This window comes from Leptosomus discolor, chromosome 18 (genome assembly GCF_034619465.1).
Source record: "Leptosomus discolor isolate bLepDis1 chromosome 18, bLepDis1.hap2, whole genome shotgun sequence".
Lineage (NCBI taxonomy): Eukaryota > Metazoa > Chordata > Aves > Leptosomiformes > Leptosomidae > Leptosomus > Leptosomus discolor.
In genome coordinates this window covers 9,685,586-9,703,597 of record NC_141408.1, presented here as the reverse complement: position 1 = coordinate 9,703,597, position 18,012 = coordinate 9,685,586, and the positions used below count along the sequence as shown (strand labels likewise).

At 40.3% G+C, this 18,012-nt stretch overlaps 1 protein-coding gene across 4 annotated transcripts in view; it reads left to right on the top strand.

Annotated features, from left to right (window-relative positions):
- The window catches only part of SPECC1 (sperm antigen with calponin homology and coiled-coil domains 1), a 72,885-nt gene that overhangs the window by 40,234 nt on the left and 14,639 nt on the right, over nt 1-18,012 (top strand). For 3 of the 4 annotated variants that reach the window (XM_086475045.1, XM_086475044.1, XM_086475042.1), the window contains exons 7-12: nt 2,958-2,973; nt 7,262-7,399; nt 7,619-7,719; nt 9,011-9,092; nt 12,769-12,919; nt 13,844-13,946. In XM_086475045.1, coding sequence (XP_086331171.1) covers nt 2,958-2,973; nt 7,262-7,399; nt 7,619-7,719; nt 9,011-9,092; nt 12,769-12,919; nt 13,844-13,946 — 591 coding nt within the window. Of the gene's footprint in view, nt 1-2,957; nt 2,974-7,253; nt 7,400-7,618; nt 7,720-9,010; nt 9,093-12,768; nt 12,920-13,843; nt 13,947-18,012 lie in introns of all 4 variants that reach the window. The other variant, XM_086475043.1, reaches the window with a different exon arrangement.

The following is an 18,012-nucleotide window of genomic DNA, read 5'->3' as shown; positions in this document are numbered from 1 at the left end:
CCATGTATAAGGAACATGGCTTCATTGTCAGCTCTTGCATAAGATGCCTGAGCTGCAAATGCTGCCTTTGAAATTAGATCCCCAGAATCCATACATCCAAGTTCCAGAAGGAGGTATTCAGACACATATTTAAGTCAGTTTTGATGTGTCTCTCCCTTTCATTCCCATACATATAGATACATGTCTGTCTTTGCGTCATGTTGACTATCTGTATAGCTTGCTTTGGGTATTACATTGGTCATGGAGCCACATGTACTGTCTGCAGTGCGCAATATGTATTCTCTTTTTCGAAGACAGGTGTTAAGACCAAATTTGGCATCTGTCAATTTAAGTATAACGAAGTTGACTCACAGTGTCCATGCAGAGAGTGCAAAATCTCTGTACTGAGTGATGTGGAGAAGGTAATGAAGCCTGTATAAATCATTGTCTAAACAAACCAGTGATCAACAACAAAGCACTGAAACTTAAGAACTGTACTGACCTATAAAATGAATTCTTGAAGTCACCAAAGCTGCTGCTGAGAGCCAGTTCTACACTCCCAGTTATTTTTGCATTCCTAAGATCACAATCTTCCCCAGCACCTTAGCTCTTTTCACCCAGAAAGTTCTGGGGATATTCTCATTGCTGCTTTCAGTCAGCTTTTGCAATTGCCACTGCTCAGAATCAGCAGCAGATTCTGGTACCTGTGGTGACTTTTAATGCATGCTCAGCACTGGTGGAAACAATATGTACACGATACCTTAACACAGTCTATAAAGTATTCCTCATATTTGCTGATGGTGAGCAGCTGTGCACTCAGCTGAATGTCTGACAGTCCCTAGTGAAAGTTTCCTGTCTGATTTTTAAGCTCTCATTGGAAAATGTACCTTCCAAATAGCTTGCTACTCAAAGGTTTTTGGCAAAATCTCAGCCATCTCTTGAGGGTCATTAGACTCCACCTCATAAATTGATCTTGAAGCCAATTTATCTCCTACGACATCCTGCCATTTTAACGTTTGCCTGTGGCTGCCTGAGTTCCTGCCTCTCAAGTTTGATTGCACCGTTACATTCTTCTAATCAGACAAAAAGTCATTTTTGGTTCAGGAACAGCCAAAGAACTTGCAGAAAAAGTCCTGATGAGGTCATCAGAGTTCATCTGAATGAAGGTAAGAGCCTCCCAAAGGCATCTTTAACGCAGATTAAATGTCTAATTCTATGACTGAGAGTGTTGGGGGGAGGTTGGACCAGCGTCAAACAGATGGAATAAGAAACAGTGGAGTTAACTTGTCCCGAGTTAGTACTGATTGAAACCTACGAATTAATTAACCCGTTTCAGACAGTCTTCTATGATATTTTGCATCTTAAGGTTATTTTTCTGCAGTAAAATGCAAAAGCTTCCAATCCACTGTTGTGTAAGTGTCTCCTCACAGGTGGTGGAAACTGAAATTATATAGTCTCTGTCCTTGGAGGTCTTCAAGACCAGACAGGATAAGACCCTGAGTAACCTGGTCTGACCTCATAGCTGACTCTGCTTTGAGCAGAAACATAAACTAGGTGACTTCCTGAGGTCCCTTCCAACCTGCATTATCCTATGATCTTGTTGAAAGTTTCATCTTTGCAAAGCACTCACCTTGGAAATAAATTCATTTTTGTAGCTGTTTTAGGGTCAAATATTCAAGTGTTGAAAAAAATGCTGTATTGGGTTTGTAGCACAAAGGAAGAAAGTTTTTGCTGAAAGTACATAAATTATGGATGGCTCTTTCTGGCTTCATTACACGCCCATTTCTAAGCCTTTCTGGCAATGCACTGTTTAGCAGTCAGTGAAAGTTTCAAGGTCTTGCTTTGACTCTTTCCCCTTCAAGTTCTCAAAATTATTTTGGCTCTATTACTTTGTGTGCCTTGAACCACGAACGTGGAGGGAAGACAGTTGGGCTGGGAGTAGTACTCAGAAAACATAGAAATTATATCTATAATTAAATGAGCATCTTCTTAGAATAATAAAAAAATTTAAACAAGTCTTCAAGCAGAAGCCTAAGGTGAAGATTGTGATGTATCCCACTAATTTGCTTCTGTTCTTCCTCCTAAATTCTCAAATGCCACAGCATGGCAGTGTGACATGCTTTTTCTCCTGGAAATAAGCTCGTACTCTGTGTATTAAACCCTGCTGTCAGTCTGTATGTGCTGATGTGCTGCTCATTTGTGCCTGTGTTTTGCAGCTGTTCTGTCTTATAGAGGTTTCATAGTTCCTTCTGCTCCCACTGAAAATAAGCAAATTAGAATGTCAGAGCAGGGTCCCTGAAGTATGGTTTGTTTGCACTAGTTAGTGACTCCTTGGAGTTGTTGGTGGGGGTTTTCTTTGGGGTGGGGGGTGGTTGTTGTTTTGTTTGGTTTTGTTTGGCCTTTTTTTTTTTTACGCTGAATGGAGATTATTCCAACCCCTCTGGTGTAAGGACCCTGAAACAGAAACTGAGGTAGAGCAACTCCAGTTGCCTGCACAGATTCATGTACCCATTTTGAATGAATAGTCTTAAATGGTTAGAGGAGAGGAAAACCAGGACCAGTACCATCCCTGTCCCTTGAAATTTGTTCCCTGGCTTTAAATACTTAATTTCTTCCTATCTGAGCAACATAGATTTTTTTTAAAATTATTATTATTATTTAGTATTGTTTACTCATCACATCTCAAAGCTGAGTTAGTGGAGTGTTAAGGCAGTCCTTAACTGTCCTAGCAACACCATCAGCATTTTTCCCTCTCCCCTTTATTTAGTGATGAGGGGATGATTAACTGTAAAAGAGAGCTGTACCTCAGGATGGCCATTGTATTGCTTCTTATAACTTCCCCGATCGTTGTCTGTATCTCCATAGGTGCCTGATCTCTACCAGCTAACACAGCCCTGAATGGATGCATAGCCAGGCCTGTGAGACGCTTCAGGACATACCTTCAACTTGCAGCTGAAAAAGGGAAGTTTCAATTCGAGAAAGCACCTCCAGTTTGTTATTGCCCTGCAAAAGTCAAGTGTGTCGCACTGTGAATGCTGCTCAGGTCCACTTCCTCCCCATGGGCAAGAGCCTGTTTCTTTGTTTCAGAAGGCTTCTCTCTTCAGAAGACTCCATGCAGTGGAAAACGTTCTGAATTAGTCTAAAGCCAACTAGGCCATAAGAAGTAATCACAAGAGATTTTGGGAACTGAGATAACTGAGGGCTTTTTTGGAGGATGGGGATGTTTGCCCTGAAACACAAATTCAAACATGCCATTTTAAGCTTAAGCAAAAAATAAAACTGTGTGTATGTCTAATTTGTAGAATTTATTGCACATACACATTATGAGTTCTCCATATGGTATTATATTCATAGATCTGTCTTTGTGTGTCTAAATACATGTATGTATACAGATCGGTATGTGTACATATGCACACAAACTCAAGTGACAGGTTACTGAAATCCAGCGGGAAAACTGAATAGAGACGAGAAATTATTTATTCAGTCTCAGCTGCTTTGGTGGTTTCAGATTTTTAATATTGTGTTGAGAAGGCACTCGCCACTGGGTGGCGTGCCTGACTCGGTGTGTGCGAGGAAGCGGGCTGGTGCCCAAGGACCATGTCCTGCTATGACTTCCACAGAGAGTGTCCCACGTGAGCTTTGTCCCGGCTGTGAGAATTGCAGATGGAAAGATCAGAAGGAAAATGAATTAATATATCAAGCCCCTGTTAAATATCCTCTCAGAAAGGAGTCTTTCTCATGCCCTTAACTCAGGTGAAGTATGTGATGATCAGGGAGAACTTGCTGAAGTTCAACTTTGAAACTGGAGACACCTGAAGAGAGCTCTACCTGGATGCTAAGGAGAAACTCAGAAGTCACCATCTCTACCAGGAGATCATCAGGATTCATTCCAGGACTGGAATTTCATGTTTTGGCTGTGGGATTCCTGTCCTTTTCTTCTGGATGTGAAGACCTAGCAAGGGCCTGGTCTCAGAGCAGGCTGAGCTAGTAGAGAATTCTGCGGGATGTCCTGGCTTTGGCATGGCCTTCACCTTTGTGCCGTGCTACTGGAGTGTATGCATATATGCACACTTGTGTTGCCTTTCTTTTCTGTGCTGGCAGCTGTTGAATGTTGGGGTTTATGTTTAAGAAATATATTGAAGTGCCAAATAAATGTTTAAGTGTCTGGAATTGTCTGCTCTCTGCCCTTGGCCTCTCTTCTGTTCTGTGCATCAGTAGCTGTGTGTCTCTTCTTTGTGTCCCTTGGAGTTCAGGAGGATTCACAACAATGACAGGAACTGTGTCAAAGACTAGATTGGAGAGTAATTATTTCTGAAGATACAGTTCTGTGGTCCTAGGCCACTTGTGACAAAGATGTCCTTGGAACAGTTTAGAAATTTCACAAACACATGAAGGCTGCTATTGCCAAAATCTATACATTAAGCACAGAAGAAGTTGCACCTTGTTGGCAGTCTGTTCCAAACGTAAAAAACAAGGAGACTAAGTCTTGCTATTAAAGGAAAGGTCACTGCATCTACTTCTCTCACCAATGAATGAATGAAACTGGGCAATGGTTTTGTGAAAAGGACTGCACATTTTAATTCCTTTGTGGCTAAAGTGCTCTGCTTCCTCCTGGAGCTGCTCCACATAAGCCAGCTGCACTTGCAGCATTTATCTATGTAACCCATTCATTCATGTTTCAAGGAAAGCATACAGCAGTAGATGACATTTTGTTTTGTAGCAGAGCTTACTTAATCTTCTTGGATGGCCTAAACTATACTAAGCTGAATAAATTCTGTGCACAAGGAGTCAATTTTGGTTTGAAGTTATGGCTTGTCATTAATCTAAGTCATGTTCTCCTATACTGTCCTCCTGAATTAGCTTGCTACTGCAAGTTAAGCTCTTACTCTTCTGCTTCTCTGTTGAGAAACTCATATATGTACACATACATGCATCCTCTTATTATACAGATTTTTCTCTTTAAAAATGGGAGGTACTCACCAAATTTCATAACTCTCCATTGCTTGTTGGCTGGCATGTGTGGTTTTAGTTGAAGCAAATAGGTCTCAACACTGTTCTTCCTACCTTTCATGCCAAGATTTGCAGCATAAGAGGCCTCTGTTTTTTTGATGTGATTGTGCTTAATCTAGGAGGTTGTTTCAGGGTGCGTTAGAAGCCTATTACAAATATACAGACTTAAGATCACAGGAAGCACCCTAACAAAATTCGAACCGGTAGTAGCTCCAGCACTTGAATGTTCATAATTATTCTGTACAATGACAGAATAACGGCAGGTGATTTCTCAGTGGACTTTTCTGTGGCACGGCATAGGGGCTTGGTCTAGTTATTCTAACTTTATTTAACATCCTTTTGCAATCAGAGGCTAGACTGATGAGACTAGTCTCTGAGGTTTGAGCTATTCTCAGAGTTAAATCCTAAGCGATGAAGTGATGGCTGCCTAGGGCATACCTCTGGCTTGCTTTACTCTCAAGATTTGCCAGTCGGCATACAGGCATTTACTGTGCATTTCTTACTCTGATAATACTCCACAAACCCTGTGCATATCCTTGTTACCTGGATAACTAGATAGAACTCTTGCATAGTGGCCTATTTAGTTCTTGAAAGTGTAATGGATTGTGTTGGGTAGCTTGGTATCTTGAGGCAGATATCTGTCCTTCCTCCATACTTGACTAGAAGCAGGACTCCTTTTGTGTGTTTTTTGTATAACTGAAGTGCAGATGCTATCACCTGTTGATTTGTTGTTTATGCTTTATGAAGCCACAGAAGAAAAAGCAAAGGATAGAACTTAAAGTTAGCCAGCCAAACACTGGCTCCCTCAGAGCTCAGTGAATCTTCTCCAATCTGCCTTTCCTCCTTATTGGATTAAATGGAGAATGGAACTGAAATGGCTTTTTCTCTAGCCATCTGCCTCTGCAGGCTCCCCTGGCACACAAGGAGCTTGAATGAATTAGCAAAGAAATAGCCAATGTCTGCTTAAAGACAGCACCTCCTTAAGCTCTGCCAAAAATAGAAGCATGAGTCACTCTTACTCTTATTCATTGACACCCCTTGCATTTTGTAGACCCTAATGCTGAAAGGGAAAGAAAAAGACTCTGGTTTATATTTTTAGCTCAACAGAAGTTGTTCAAGCTCATAGGCACTTTCTGAACGGAGTCCTCCAGCCTTCTTATGAAATAATTTCTGGTTTTGTGTTCATGTAGCTCTTGGTGCCTACCGTACTTAAAAGTAGGGAAAAGTGGTGGTACCTCAGAACCTGTAGATCAGCACGCATTTCTTAAGCAGCTAGGAGATCAGGAAAGTAATGTAGAAATGCTCTCTTTTTATATTACTAGACTTTGTTATCTAATTGCATCTTTCCTAAACTAAAGCTAAGTAGTTACACTCGAAGTCTACCTGAAAGCTGCTGGGTAAGTACAGTGTCAGTGCTAAGCAATGTTAGCCAGATCTGTAAAACGCATGACTAGAAGCAACAGTTACACTGTGTGATTACCTTTGCTGTTTAACACAGCTGTGGACTTGCTTGTACTAACTCCTGTAAGTCCAGCACCTAATCTTGACTTCAGAATTTCTTTTCAATGGAATAACTTAGTGATCCTTCTTGTTAGAATATGAGCCTTATTTCTATTTTGAGTTTGTCTGTCTTCATTCCAGCCATTGAATTTTGGTATGCCTGTGTCTGCTAGGATGAAGTACTTAACACTTTTACTCCCCATATTACTGCTTATGGATTGTGACTGAGGGTCAGCAGATGTCCTTGTTGATATGCTGTAAGAGTTGAGTTTCCAAAGTTTTTGTTTTATTTTCAATTATGGCATTTTAACTGGTAACAATTACTCCAGCAGTGGTCATGCCAATTAAAAAGATAGAGTGTAAAATAACATCTTTCTCTTTGGTTACTTTCCTCATTATACACTGAGGACCACAGTAGTCCCTTGGCCCTTGTGCTGTGTTGAAAACCCATCTTCAGGTAACTATCGATGATTACTCACAAGTCTCATCAAACTGCATTTTTCTATGATAATCCTCCATCCTGTGTGAGGATGGGGAATAGAGATGATATGGTTAACAACGCAGAAAAGTTTGCTAGACTCCGTGATTTAATGTTTGCCAGGGAGTCCAAGAAAAGAACATGAACATTCTAATGAGTGATCCATGTTCTGGCTATTACAATAAAAGATGTGCGTCGTTCAATTTGCCTTACTGCCTATAAAGACCTTTAATCTCTGCTTGCACTTCCTGTTGCCCCTGACCTTGATCTGGTTTCTGCTTTGCAGGCTGGCAGCTGAAGAGGTAGAATCTCTAGAGGCGGATACAACCAACCGCTGGCAAGGAGTCTGCATTAGCAGAGCATCTCCCACACCATCAGAATCTGCAGCCACTGTGAAGTCACTGATAAAATCGTTTGACTTAGGATGCTCAGGTATTTGAACACTGTTATTTTGTAGTAAAAAAAAAATAATTTCTAGCAGCGAGCAGGTAATTTTTGCCATTTTGTGCTGCTGCTTAATGGGTATTTTGTGTCAGTGCTTGGTATGTAAACACTACCTGTGGAATGTCACTACACTAGTGGTTCCCTGTTCTGACAAGAGGGAGATAGCTGGGTTTGAAATGGAAGTGTTTCCATGTTTTTAACTTGCAGGCAGCACTGGACAAAATATCACAGTTCACAAGGTCCCCAGGAGCCCTCTGAGTGGAATTCCAGTGAGGACAGCCCCAGCAGCTGCTGTTTCCCCCATGCAGGTACAGGTAGCTCTTTCTGTTCTAGTTTTAAAATGGGTAGATGCAGCGTTTGCTACAGCATGACATAGCTTCAGCATGCCAACATGCGTATGTTGACAAGGAAAAGGGGAAACTCCTCTGTTTATTTGCCGTGAAACATCAAATGCTGTAGTACTAACAAAAAGGATCAAAGTGAGTTTGTCTTTGACTTCAGTTTAGAGGTGGACGGATGTGAACTCTTTGGAATACAATTCCGAACTTTAATCACTGTTGACCAGAAAATAGGTTTCGATTATTGGGAGTGAATTACAAGAAACATCAAACTAAATTAGGTGGCTGGCATGTGAGTTGAGAGACATGGGGTAGTAAGTTTCTAAGATGTATGCTCCCAGTTATCCAGTAAGTTCGTACAGTGCTGAATGACTATGTCTTACAGTTTTTCTTTCCTACTGAAGCATAACTGCTATGGAATGTAGTACTTCTTGTGTCACTGCAGCACGTACTTAACTTTCTGTGAGCAGCTTTCAAATCTGTGGTGCAATTTATTGGAAATACTGCTTTTTGTGAACGATGGAGAAGCAAATGCACCGTGCTTCCTGATTTCCCCATATGCTGCAGGTGGCGTGCTATCAGACTGCTAGCCCTTCTAGGCTAGAGAAGCTATGGCATGTTTTTTGACTGGCTGGTCACTGGACTTACAGCAGGATATTCTCCTCTGAATCTGAGTATAAAAGTTGTGAGGCTAGGGTGTTTAGCTGAGTGTTCTGAAGCATCAGATGACTTTGAAAGATTACTTAACAAATGTGTGAGAACATTTCCTTCAAAGAATCAGCAAAGGAAGTTTAAAGAATGATATTAAACAGAGGTCTGGAAACTTTCTATTAATGCCTTGCTGAGGGGGTATTAATGCTGAAAGCTGGTACTGGGGCTTCAGAGACAAGAATCCTGACTTATGATGCGGGGTGCTGGGAACAGAGGCAGGGTTAGGAACAGGTGTTCTTACTTTGAGTTTATGGCGCTAGATTATGTTTGGCAAGGGAAACAATGGTGCAAAAAAAAAATAATTGGTGCAAATGAAAATGTGAAATAGTCCAGGAACCATTATATTACCAGCTGAAGATGTTGTCCCTTTGTCCTTTTATTTTTCACAACCGTTTATCCAGCTCTAGGTACAGGTAATACCTTGTTGCAAAGTTTGTATCCCTCCACCTGTATTGTGATCTTGAGATAGCAGAAATATCTACTTTCTGCTTGTCTGTTAAGTATGATGGCTAGTATTTTTGTAACTAACTTTTGTGTGTTTGTTTCACAGAGGCATTCTGTTTATAATAATGCCAAGCCAGCCAGCAAGGGCGTTGCCAGACACACAGATCTTTCAGACCTTCCTCTTGCAGGTAAGTTGCAGTAAATGTATGAATGTTGCCTCTTTTTACTAGCAAAAGCTTGCCATTAACCATTGGCCTCTGCCTGGGCCTTTCTTCCTCTTCTCATACGGTCAAAGGAAACATGAAAAAGTGTCTTCAGAGTCTTTGTTTTAGGGACCCTATTAATTTTGGCATGTTTCTATTCCCATCTTGATCGTAGCCTTAGAAAACTAAAAAATAGCTAATTTATTATGGTTTGCCAACAAAAACTTGCTTTCTTTATTCCAAAGTATCCATGGCACCTCTCTAATCCATGCTGTGGAACTGGAGAGGATTGGATTTTGTTCAATATGTATGTATCTGGAAAAAATCCAAAGCACTGTCTTCTGTGGGTTTATTTGTTTTTAAATTGAGCTTCATCTGAAATACATCAAACATTTCAGATACCGATGTGACTGTTTTAGGAGCAGTCATATTTGGGCTTGAAATAGTTTGTTTTGAGAGTTCTCAAGAGATGCGTTTGTTTTTATTTCACACTTTGCTTTTGTTCTCTTGTCATTTAATATTCTTTTCTACCAGTGTTTGTTTCCCATTTTCTCTAGGGCCCTCTATTTTGATTATCTAATCCTGAATGTAGTTGTTGTATTGGAATCAAAGCTAGTAACAACAGATTATTGATTTTTTTTTTTAAGGACAGATGAAATATTATATTCTTGTAATGGAATCTCAGTGAAACTGCAGGGAGGGACAAAAAAAAAATCAGTCACAACATCTTCGTTTGTAGACTAGATTTTCTGCAATACTTTGCTAGTACAGGAGAGAAATTAGAATCTGTCGTCGTTTCTAGACTCTTCAGATAATCTGCTAAACTTCCCCTCCCGTCATTCAAAGATGAAGACATACTAGATCTGAACAGCAAAATATGTTATGTGGTAGATGGCAGCATAAACAAATATCTTGTCTATGCTACCGGCTACCCCTGCAGGAGTAAATGCTAAACAAGCAGAAGCTGTCAGTGGAACAGACGGAGGTTATTTATTTGTGTCACTTGATTTCTGGAAAATGTCTTGCATGAGAGTATACAATGATCCTCAACAGAACATAAAACCTTTTTAATCTCTACCAGTTTACTGTAGAGTGAAGTAATCTGTCAACTGTGTAATATAATGCCAGTCGATGATAAATGTCCCACTTCAGGCCATGGATAATTACTGTTATTACCCATTGACAATTGTTCTGTGAAAATCTGTTGAAATCAACAGATATTTTATTAGCCATTGTATGGTAAAAATTTATGGTTGCTTATCTAACAAATTCCTGTATTTACAGCTTTTCTTTGTACCTGGCTTTAATTTAGTTCCAATAATCCATAGCAAAGGCTTGCTCACTATAAAGTTGTAATAGGTCTGGCTCCAATCTAAATAATCCTACCAGGCAGTTGATCCAAGCCCTATGCAAACAACACTGAATTAAAAAATATCCCCAAGGAAATTCAGAGTGAAGTAGTCTCCATAATAATAACCTTCTGGCAGATTCCCTCTGACTAGTATCACAGCAGGGTTCTGTGATGTCCTTAATATGACCCAAATGTTGCATTATTGGAGAGGAGAATGGATTACTTTGCAGAGAGAGCTGATCTTTGGCTATGATCTTTTCATTTAGAATCGGAGGTTTACTGGTTCTGTCCTGGAGTTTCTAGCAGCCAGAAATAAGTCAAAGGAAGTATTACTCATTCAAGTGAGAGTCAAAGTACAAAACTGTTAACTTGCACCACTTCAGGCACTGCTGTATAATTCCAGCCAGTAACCACAACGTTTCTTTAAATAGTGCAAATAGATAGTGCTAACAGAATGTGATTTTCCTTAATCATGTTGCATATTTTTCGTACGATTATTATCCTGTTTCTCTTTCCAAATGACTCCTAATATGCCGTTGTCTTCTCCCTATTTTCTTTCCAGCTGGATGCTTCCAACAGGCTTTTTACCTGTCTGGGATCCTTACTTCTCCTTCCTTTTCTGTACCGTGTGTGAATGCATCCTGAATGATTGGCACAGCACTTCCTAATTAGACCAAGCCATTAGCCAGTCCAACTGTGTTAATGACAATTTAACAGTGCTTTTTTTTTGTTATCCTTATAAACTAGTGAGAAACCTACCTTCCTCTTCATAATGTTCAGATTTTGTTTCTTGATATGCCTTTTGCAGTGGTTCTGTTTCTCTAAGCAGAATATTCTGAAGTTTCAAACAGTCCCAAGAATCAGTCATTGATTGCCTGATTGGTGTGCCTATTTAAATTTGAGGCAATTCCCCATAAATTCAACGTAATGAGGAGCTAGAAGTGTCATACACATTTGGAATATATAGTGGAAAGCCAGCAAATAAACTTTTTAAAAGTATGCTGTGTGCTATTTCTTGTTTGTTATGGATTCATGGTGCACACAAGAAAGGGGTAGGTGAGTGGAAGGAAGGATGACCCCGACTGAGCAAGGTGTATGCGATTTAGTGCAACAAAGCTCTGCTAACAGCCAAGCTGCTGGAAAGGAGACAGTCTCCTGGGACTGGATTCTGTCCTTATCACATTAGATAGGAATTTAGCAGCCCTTTATGCTGTGGAAAAAAGGTGCAGAAATGCCTATAGCTTTCAACAGCTACAAATGCTGATTTAGGAGCCAAAGCAAGGGCAGCTGCATGCCTTTTGGAAGGATGTGTTTATCTGGCAACTGCTGATACACACACCCCGGTTACTGCTGGAAAGAAATTTAGGGCTGATTCAGTGATACTAGCCTTCACTGGAGCTGAGATAAGGAATTCACACCTCTAGGTGATACGGCATTAATTGATATTTAACATAGGGAGGCAATGTAACTGAAAAGGAGGAGAAAAAGTTGTGTTCCACTTTTAGTTAATTTCTGATAACAGCTCATAATGTGTTGGCCATAGCTCCTGGATGGTTTGTCTACAGAAATGAAGCAGCCAACTTTCCCTGTGTTATACCTCGTTCTACCTCATGACTGATGTGCACGGGGAGATAATTTGGTTTCTATGATCTCTTTGGCTTCCCTTCAAAAACCTATCAGTGCTGGATTCTATGGCTACTAATTTTATTTTATTTATATATATTTGCACACATACATAAATGTATATCATAAAATGTTATATAAAAATGTTACATATGTAATAAAAATATAGATGCATCTGCTAGGAATGTATTGAGACTTCCCAAAGTTCTGTCAGATGGATGCTAAGCATCATGTGATAAGTGCCTTTTACTGCTGCCTTGAGCCGGGTTGTATTCAGGAGACAAGAGGCTTTCTTGTAACAAGTCTGCTAATGGCAGAAAAGAAATTATTGTACTAGGGCTGGTCAGTCATCTGGTGAAGATATCTGGCGATCAGCTTTTGAACCTTTAAGACTGTAGATTTTGGTATTTCCCCTCATTCACCTGAGGCCCCTACCCCCCAGCAGGAGTATCAATCACAGGAAACCAGGCAGTCTGTACTGTTGAAATCATCAAAGCCATTCCTTGTTATGATCACCTCTAATCTGCTCAAGGTTTCCTAGCCCTATGTGTGTTTAATGAACAAATGAGTACATTTGTTTAGAATCAAAACAACAGACTACATATTGTGTGCTGGGTGGCAGGACAGTGATTAATCAAGTTCCTCAGACTGCAAACTGACAGCTTTTTTTATTTTTAATTCTCACAGACCTTCTGAAGGGGAGAAACGAAGAGCTGAAACCAGACCATTACCTCCGTAAAAGCCCCTCCCTGGAATCCCTGAGCAAACCTCCTATGGCCTTCAGCAGCAGAACGCTGACCTCTACCCCCAGCAGCTTGAAACCCCAAAGCAAACTCAGGTACCAACTCACCTTCCTGAGAAAAACAGCACACTAGAAAGATTGACAGCATTACCTGACACCAAGATGAATGTTTTAATCTGGTGGCCCCTTGTCTCCAGTGGAAACTGCTGGCTAGTCTGTCCAGTTCAGAATTACCAGACTGTGTCAGATCCAGATATCAAAATTCAGATTATAGTAACCACAGTCATCTGTAAGATGAGCAGTCATGACAAAATGAGGATAGCAAGCTTTCAGGAGCCACTAAGTTGTATACAAGAAGTCCGTCATGTGTACAAGTGCTCAACCCTCATTATCTTACTGTAGTTCTGCATGTTATGGTGGGTTAAAAACTAAAAGCTTTGAGGTGTAAGGGAAAGCTGGGCACATAATTTTCTTCTGTTTTAAGAAAAAACGTATGTATTTTCCTGTGATGCCCACCATTATTTCCTACAGTAGAAGCTGTAGGGTGGAGACAATGCAGGTGTTTTGTTCACCTTTAAATGTCCTCAAGGCCTTGACTTCAATACAGCTTCTGGATTTTTCTTTTTATTCAATAAATTCTTCTGCAGCAGGTCCTTTAGATAGTTTCTTTCACATCTACACCCTAAATCCTAGTTTTCAATATGTAAAGCAAAGAGATTATTTGAAAACTTTGTAAGTAAAGCTGGTGACAATAATAGCAGAAATGCTGGGTTAACACATGCCATCGAATATCCATAGACTGCTGCTTTTTCAGCTCTTTGTATGCAATGATACGAACTGAATTTGTGTCATCTGGAGGCAAATATAGAATGCAAGCTCTGAAAGCTATTACAGTTTGGTTTACATCTAGGTGCTGTGCTGCCATTCTACTTTGTCATGAAGATACTATTTGCACACTGGTAAAAAATAAGAGACTTCAAGCATATTTATCTTCTTCTCCCTTATGCTTCCCTGGATTAGTGTGGAGAGAAAGGACCCACTGGCAGCCCTGGCTCGGGAGTATGGTGGCTCAAAGAGGAATGCTCTGTTGAAATGGTGCCAAAAGAAGACTGAAGGTTACCAGGTAAGGGAATAGGTACATTTTTACTTCTCTCTGGAGAGTGATTCATCACTTTGCTTAATGCACACCTATGGGAATGTCACTCCAAAGAAATTTGTGTATTTCAGTCTGCTGATTTTTGCATGTTTACTTCTACTGGCTGTTTCCATCCTCTTCCTTCAGTTTTCTTTAACACTACAGTCGCCAATATTACATTGTCATAAGTAATTTGTATACAAAACCCAAAATATTTACTGCATCAAAGATTGCTGATGGTGGGAAACAGAGTGTATATGCGCAGAGGCTTCAATTTGGCATCAATTTTTGAAATTACATTCTAGTATTTTTTTCTGTAGGCTTCTGTGGGCAATGTGCTATTGTGAGAGATTTTCCATTGGTCACTTCTGTAAAATCAAAGCAATACCCCTTTGTGTTGCCTCAACCAAATGAAGTTTGCAGCTTGGGGCTCCACGCTTTCTAATCTGCTGCAGTTTAGTGGGACTTTACAAAGCAAATTCTGACTACTTGAGAATGTCTCTCTCTCTTTGCAGAGTGATTTTTTTTTTTTTTTTTTTTTTTCCCACTGTTAAACAAGCATAATGGTTTGTCCAGTTCAAGCTCTGGCTACTGTCTGTATGTGGTTGAGTTAGGCCTTTGGTTCTGCTTGTAACTGAACTGTAGAAAGCAATTATAGACAGCAGTTCATCCTGTGATATATGCTGGGTGTGCAGGGTAGTCTTGGTTTGATATAATGTTGAGATTTTTCTTTCTTAAGAATAATATTGTTTGTGACTTAGAGCAGAAGACAAAAAGCAGTTATCACCACATGATATGTGGAGCACCCTGGAGCAAGTCTTTAATAAAAGCAGAGTCTATCTTTTAAAGTAAATAATAAAATATTTTTTTTCTTCACAACCAGCTCTTTATGAAGCCTTAGCTGCAGGGTGCAGGAGTCTGGAAGAAAAGACAGTAGCTTTCCCTTCAAGTAAACTGATCTATAAAAGTTTGAGTCATTTCTTAGCACTGGCACATTCATCTGGCTTGCACCAATTTCACAGAAGGACAGGTATTAGAGAAGGCTCTTGACCTTAGGCACGTCTTAGAATGGATAAAGCCAGGGTTAGTGTTTAGCCTTCAGTTCCATGATACTGCCTAAAAGGCTACAGTGCTGGCCCCTGAAATTGTATGCTCTGTGCTGTTGATCTATTTTATATCTCCTCTACTAAAATTCTCATGGTCTTCGGTTTGAAGGAGTGGGGGAACATTCCCATCCAGTCATCAGAAGATGATTCATGAAATACAACTTTTCCAAGTCTAACTTCTGTTTAAGCCAGCAAACCCATCTCTTGAGTAACACTTTCTCCTGACAGTGTTGCCCATTTTTGTTTCAAATGGCACATATGATGAGCTTCCTCCGCTTCTCTTAAGACAGTCTAACTCTCATGAGTTCACTGTTAGAATTGTTCTCTGAGAGTCAGCCTGTAGTTTTCTTTCTCTGATTACACCCAAGTTGGATTAAATGTATTGCTTTTAGAAGTTGGATTAAATGTATTGCTTTTAGAAATTATTATGTGGCTTTGCAAATATAGAGGGCTGTCCTGATTCTGTAGGTACCAAACTGGCACCAAGAGTGACAACTATTCCCTCCACGATAGAATAGAAAAGGAGTTTTGTTTTTCTGTGCTGAACCCAAGTAGTGGAGCTAGCTGTGTATCAGATAGCAGGCCACCCAGGAGGTATGCAAGGCTGTCAGGGTCTATTTGTTTTTCCTTTTAGTATATTAGTCTCTGGAGGAAAGTATGTCCGTGCTTCAGAGGACAGTGGAAGTCTTTTCTTTATATGTGGCTACAGGAGTGTTGCTGCTACGTGACTTTCCAGATGATGTTTCAGTAAAAGCTTTGTTGTTTTGGTTCCTGCTCTGACGAGACTCGTGTTCAGTTCATGGCTGTCCTCTGTCATTACTCTCTCCAATGCAGCAGAATGAGTTTTCAGCAGTTTTTGAGAACAAGCAGGTGAAGCGCTGACAAACACTGTGTAATCCAGGAGAGCCTAAGAAGTTCACTGTGATGTGGTGGGTTGCCTTGTTACCTAGAGTGTAAGATCTCAGGGCAGAAATTAAAGTCAGGTGAACCAAAGGCCAAACACGATACTGATTTATGGTGAGAGTCTTGCCTCTCTGTCTTCACTGCTTCATTTAGAGGCATTATCTCTTGGACGTTCTTCTTCATATTCTCATTCCCATTGCTCTCTTTGTGCTGCATTCACTAACTCTTCTTGAACTTGCTTTTCCCAGACCCTTGCACTCTTGTGATAAGGCTGATACTAAGCTCCACAGGGAGTTTTTATCATTTATGTGTACAAAGGACTGGAGCGAAGTAAGGAACATCATCCTCCTTCCCGCCTCAGCCACTGCAATGGTGGGAATGAGGTAATGACCTCCAATGAGCAGAACCCTGATGACATGCATGGCTTCTTTTCCCTAGAGAATACCCCTGTGCATCTTCTATGCAAATCCCAGTATAATCTGTCACGTTCTTTCTAACATGAAGCCCAGTACCACAGATAGCTTTGGATGCAAACTGTTTTCAGCTCTGAGACACCGTGGAATGAGAGTATAAAAGACTTGCTGCTTGGCTGCCTAACTTCTTTTTTCAGTGGCAAAATGTGCTGCCTTTGAGGTCTAGTAACAGCTCCTGACCTGGGCTCATGAGGAAGAGGGAGATTCCTTTTTGTTTAAATTATGAAGGTGCCAGATTTCATTAAACAGTGTGAGCAAAATGGATTAGAATAACTGGTACTCTCGGTAGCAGCTACTACTGATGTCCCAGATTCCCGGAGGAAAGCTGGATTAGCGACCTAGGAAGGTATCTGGAGATAAGACCTAGGGACCAGCACACAAGGCTCCACGTTTTAAACGCTTTAATCCATACAAGGCTTACACTATAGATAGAAGTTTACATCCTGCTCCTGGCATATATCCTTGCATTGCCTACAGTGGGAACATTCCCTGGCTTTGAACTTCAGCATGTTCCCCAGGAGGCAATCTCATAAAACAAGAGAGGGACGCTGGGGGGAGTTGAGAGAAGTGCAACACAAATTAGTAGTGGCCTGGAGAGTTTTGTTTGTTTTTTAAAAAAAGAAATTGCATGAGTTTACAGTAACTGAGGGGAAACATGAAAGCATCTATGTTTCTCTAATCTGCTATGTCATTTCTAAGATCCCTGTTGAAACAGTGATTTGATATCAAAAAGATATGAAGACTAAGGAGAAAGAATAATTATTTAGAACATGAAAGCACAGTCACTAGAATGAAAATAAAGTGGAAGTTCAGTTTAATGACTAGGAGAAAAGAATATGGAAGTGGGGTTGCATAAACTGTGGCACAATCGATCATATTATTTCAGTTGTCATATTTCAGTGCCTAGATGAATGTTATCTGGCATTTTGGCCATTGATTTTGAATAACAGTGCAGGGGAGGTGCTACAAAAATCTTAGCAGTAAAAAGAATTGTAGCGAAATAAGGCTTTGGTCTCAGTGGCTTTGTGCAAAATTTCCTTGAGAAAAATCTCCAGTTTAAAAAAACAACCTTAGTCTAATGTAAGGTTCCCTGTAAGAATTGTGCACTGGCACGTGATCTCTTTTGCCAGGCATACATAGACTGTTCCTTCTGCCGCTCTGAATTTGTTGACGTCATGGTGTATAATGTAGGGTGATGAGATGACCAGATTTGAGAACTGCTTTTGTGGCTCTGGAACTCAATTACCACAAGTCCTTTAAACCACAAAACCTGCTGAGAGTAAGTTGTTTATGTTAAAATAGTTTTTTCTCTGTTGTCCTGTGGGGGTTTTTTTCATCTATTTAAAAAGATTATACATCATAGCAACAGTGTGAATTAGAAATTGGGTGCCTATTTTCTAATAAGCTCTGTTCCTGTGGGTCGTAACTCCTGGAAGCTGCTGAGAGTCATTCTTGTTGCATTATCACCTTCCATAATCATATGATTAGTGACTGTGGTGTAATTTAAGTGCCCTAGTTCTGTTTGCTCTCCGTGGAGACCATTTGTCAAGGGGCCAAACCTCTCTAGATTAA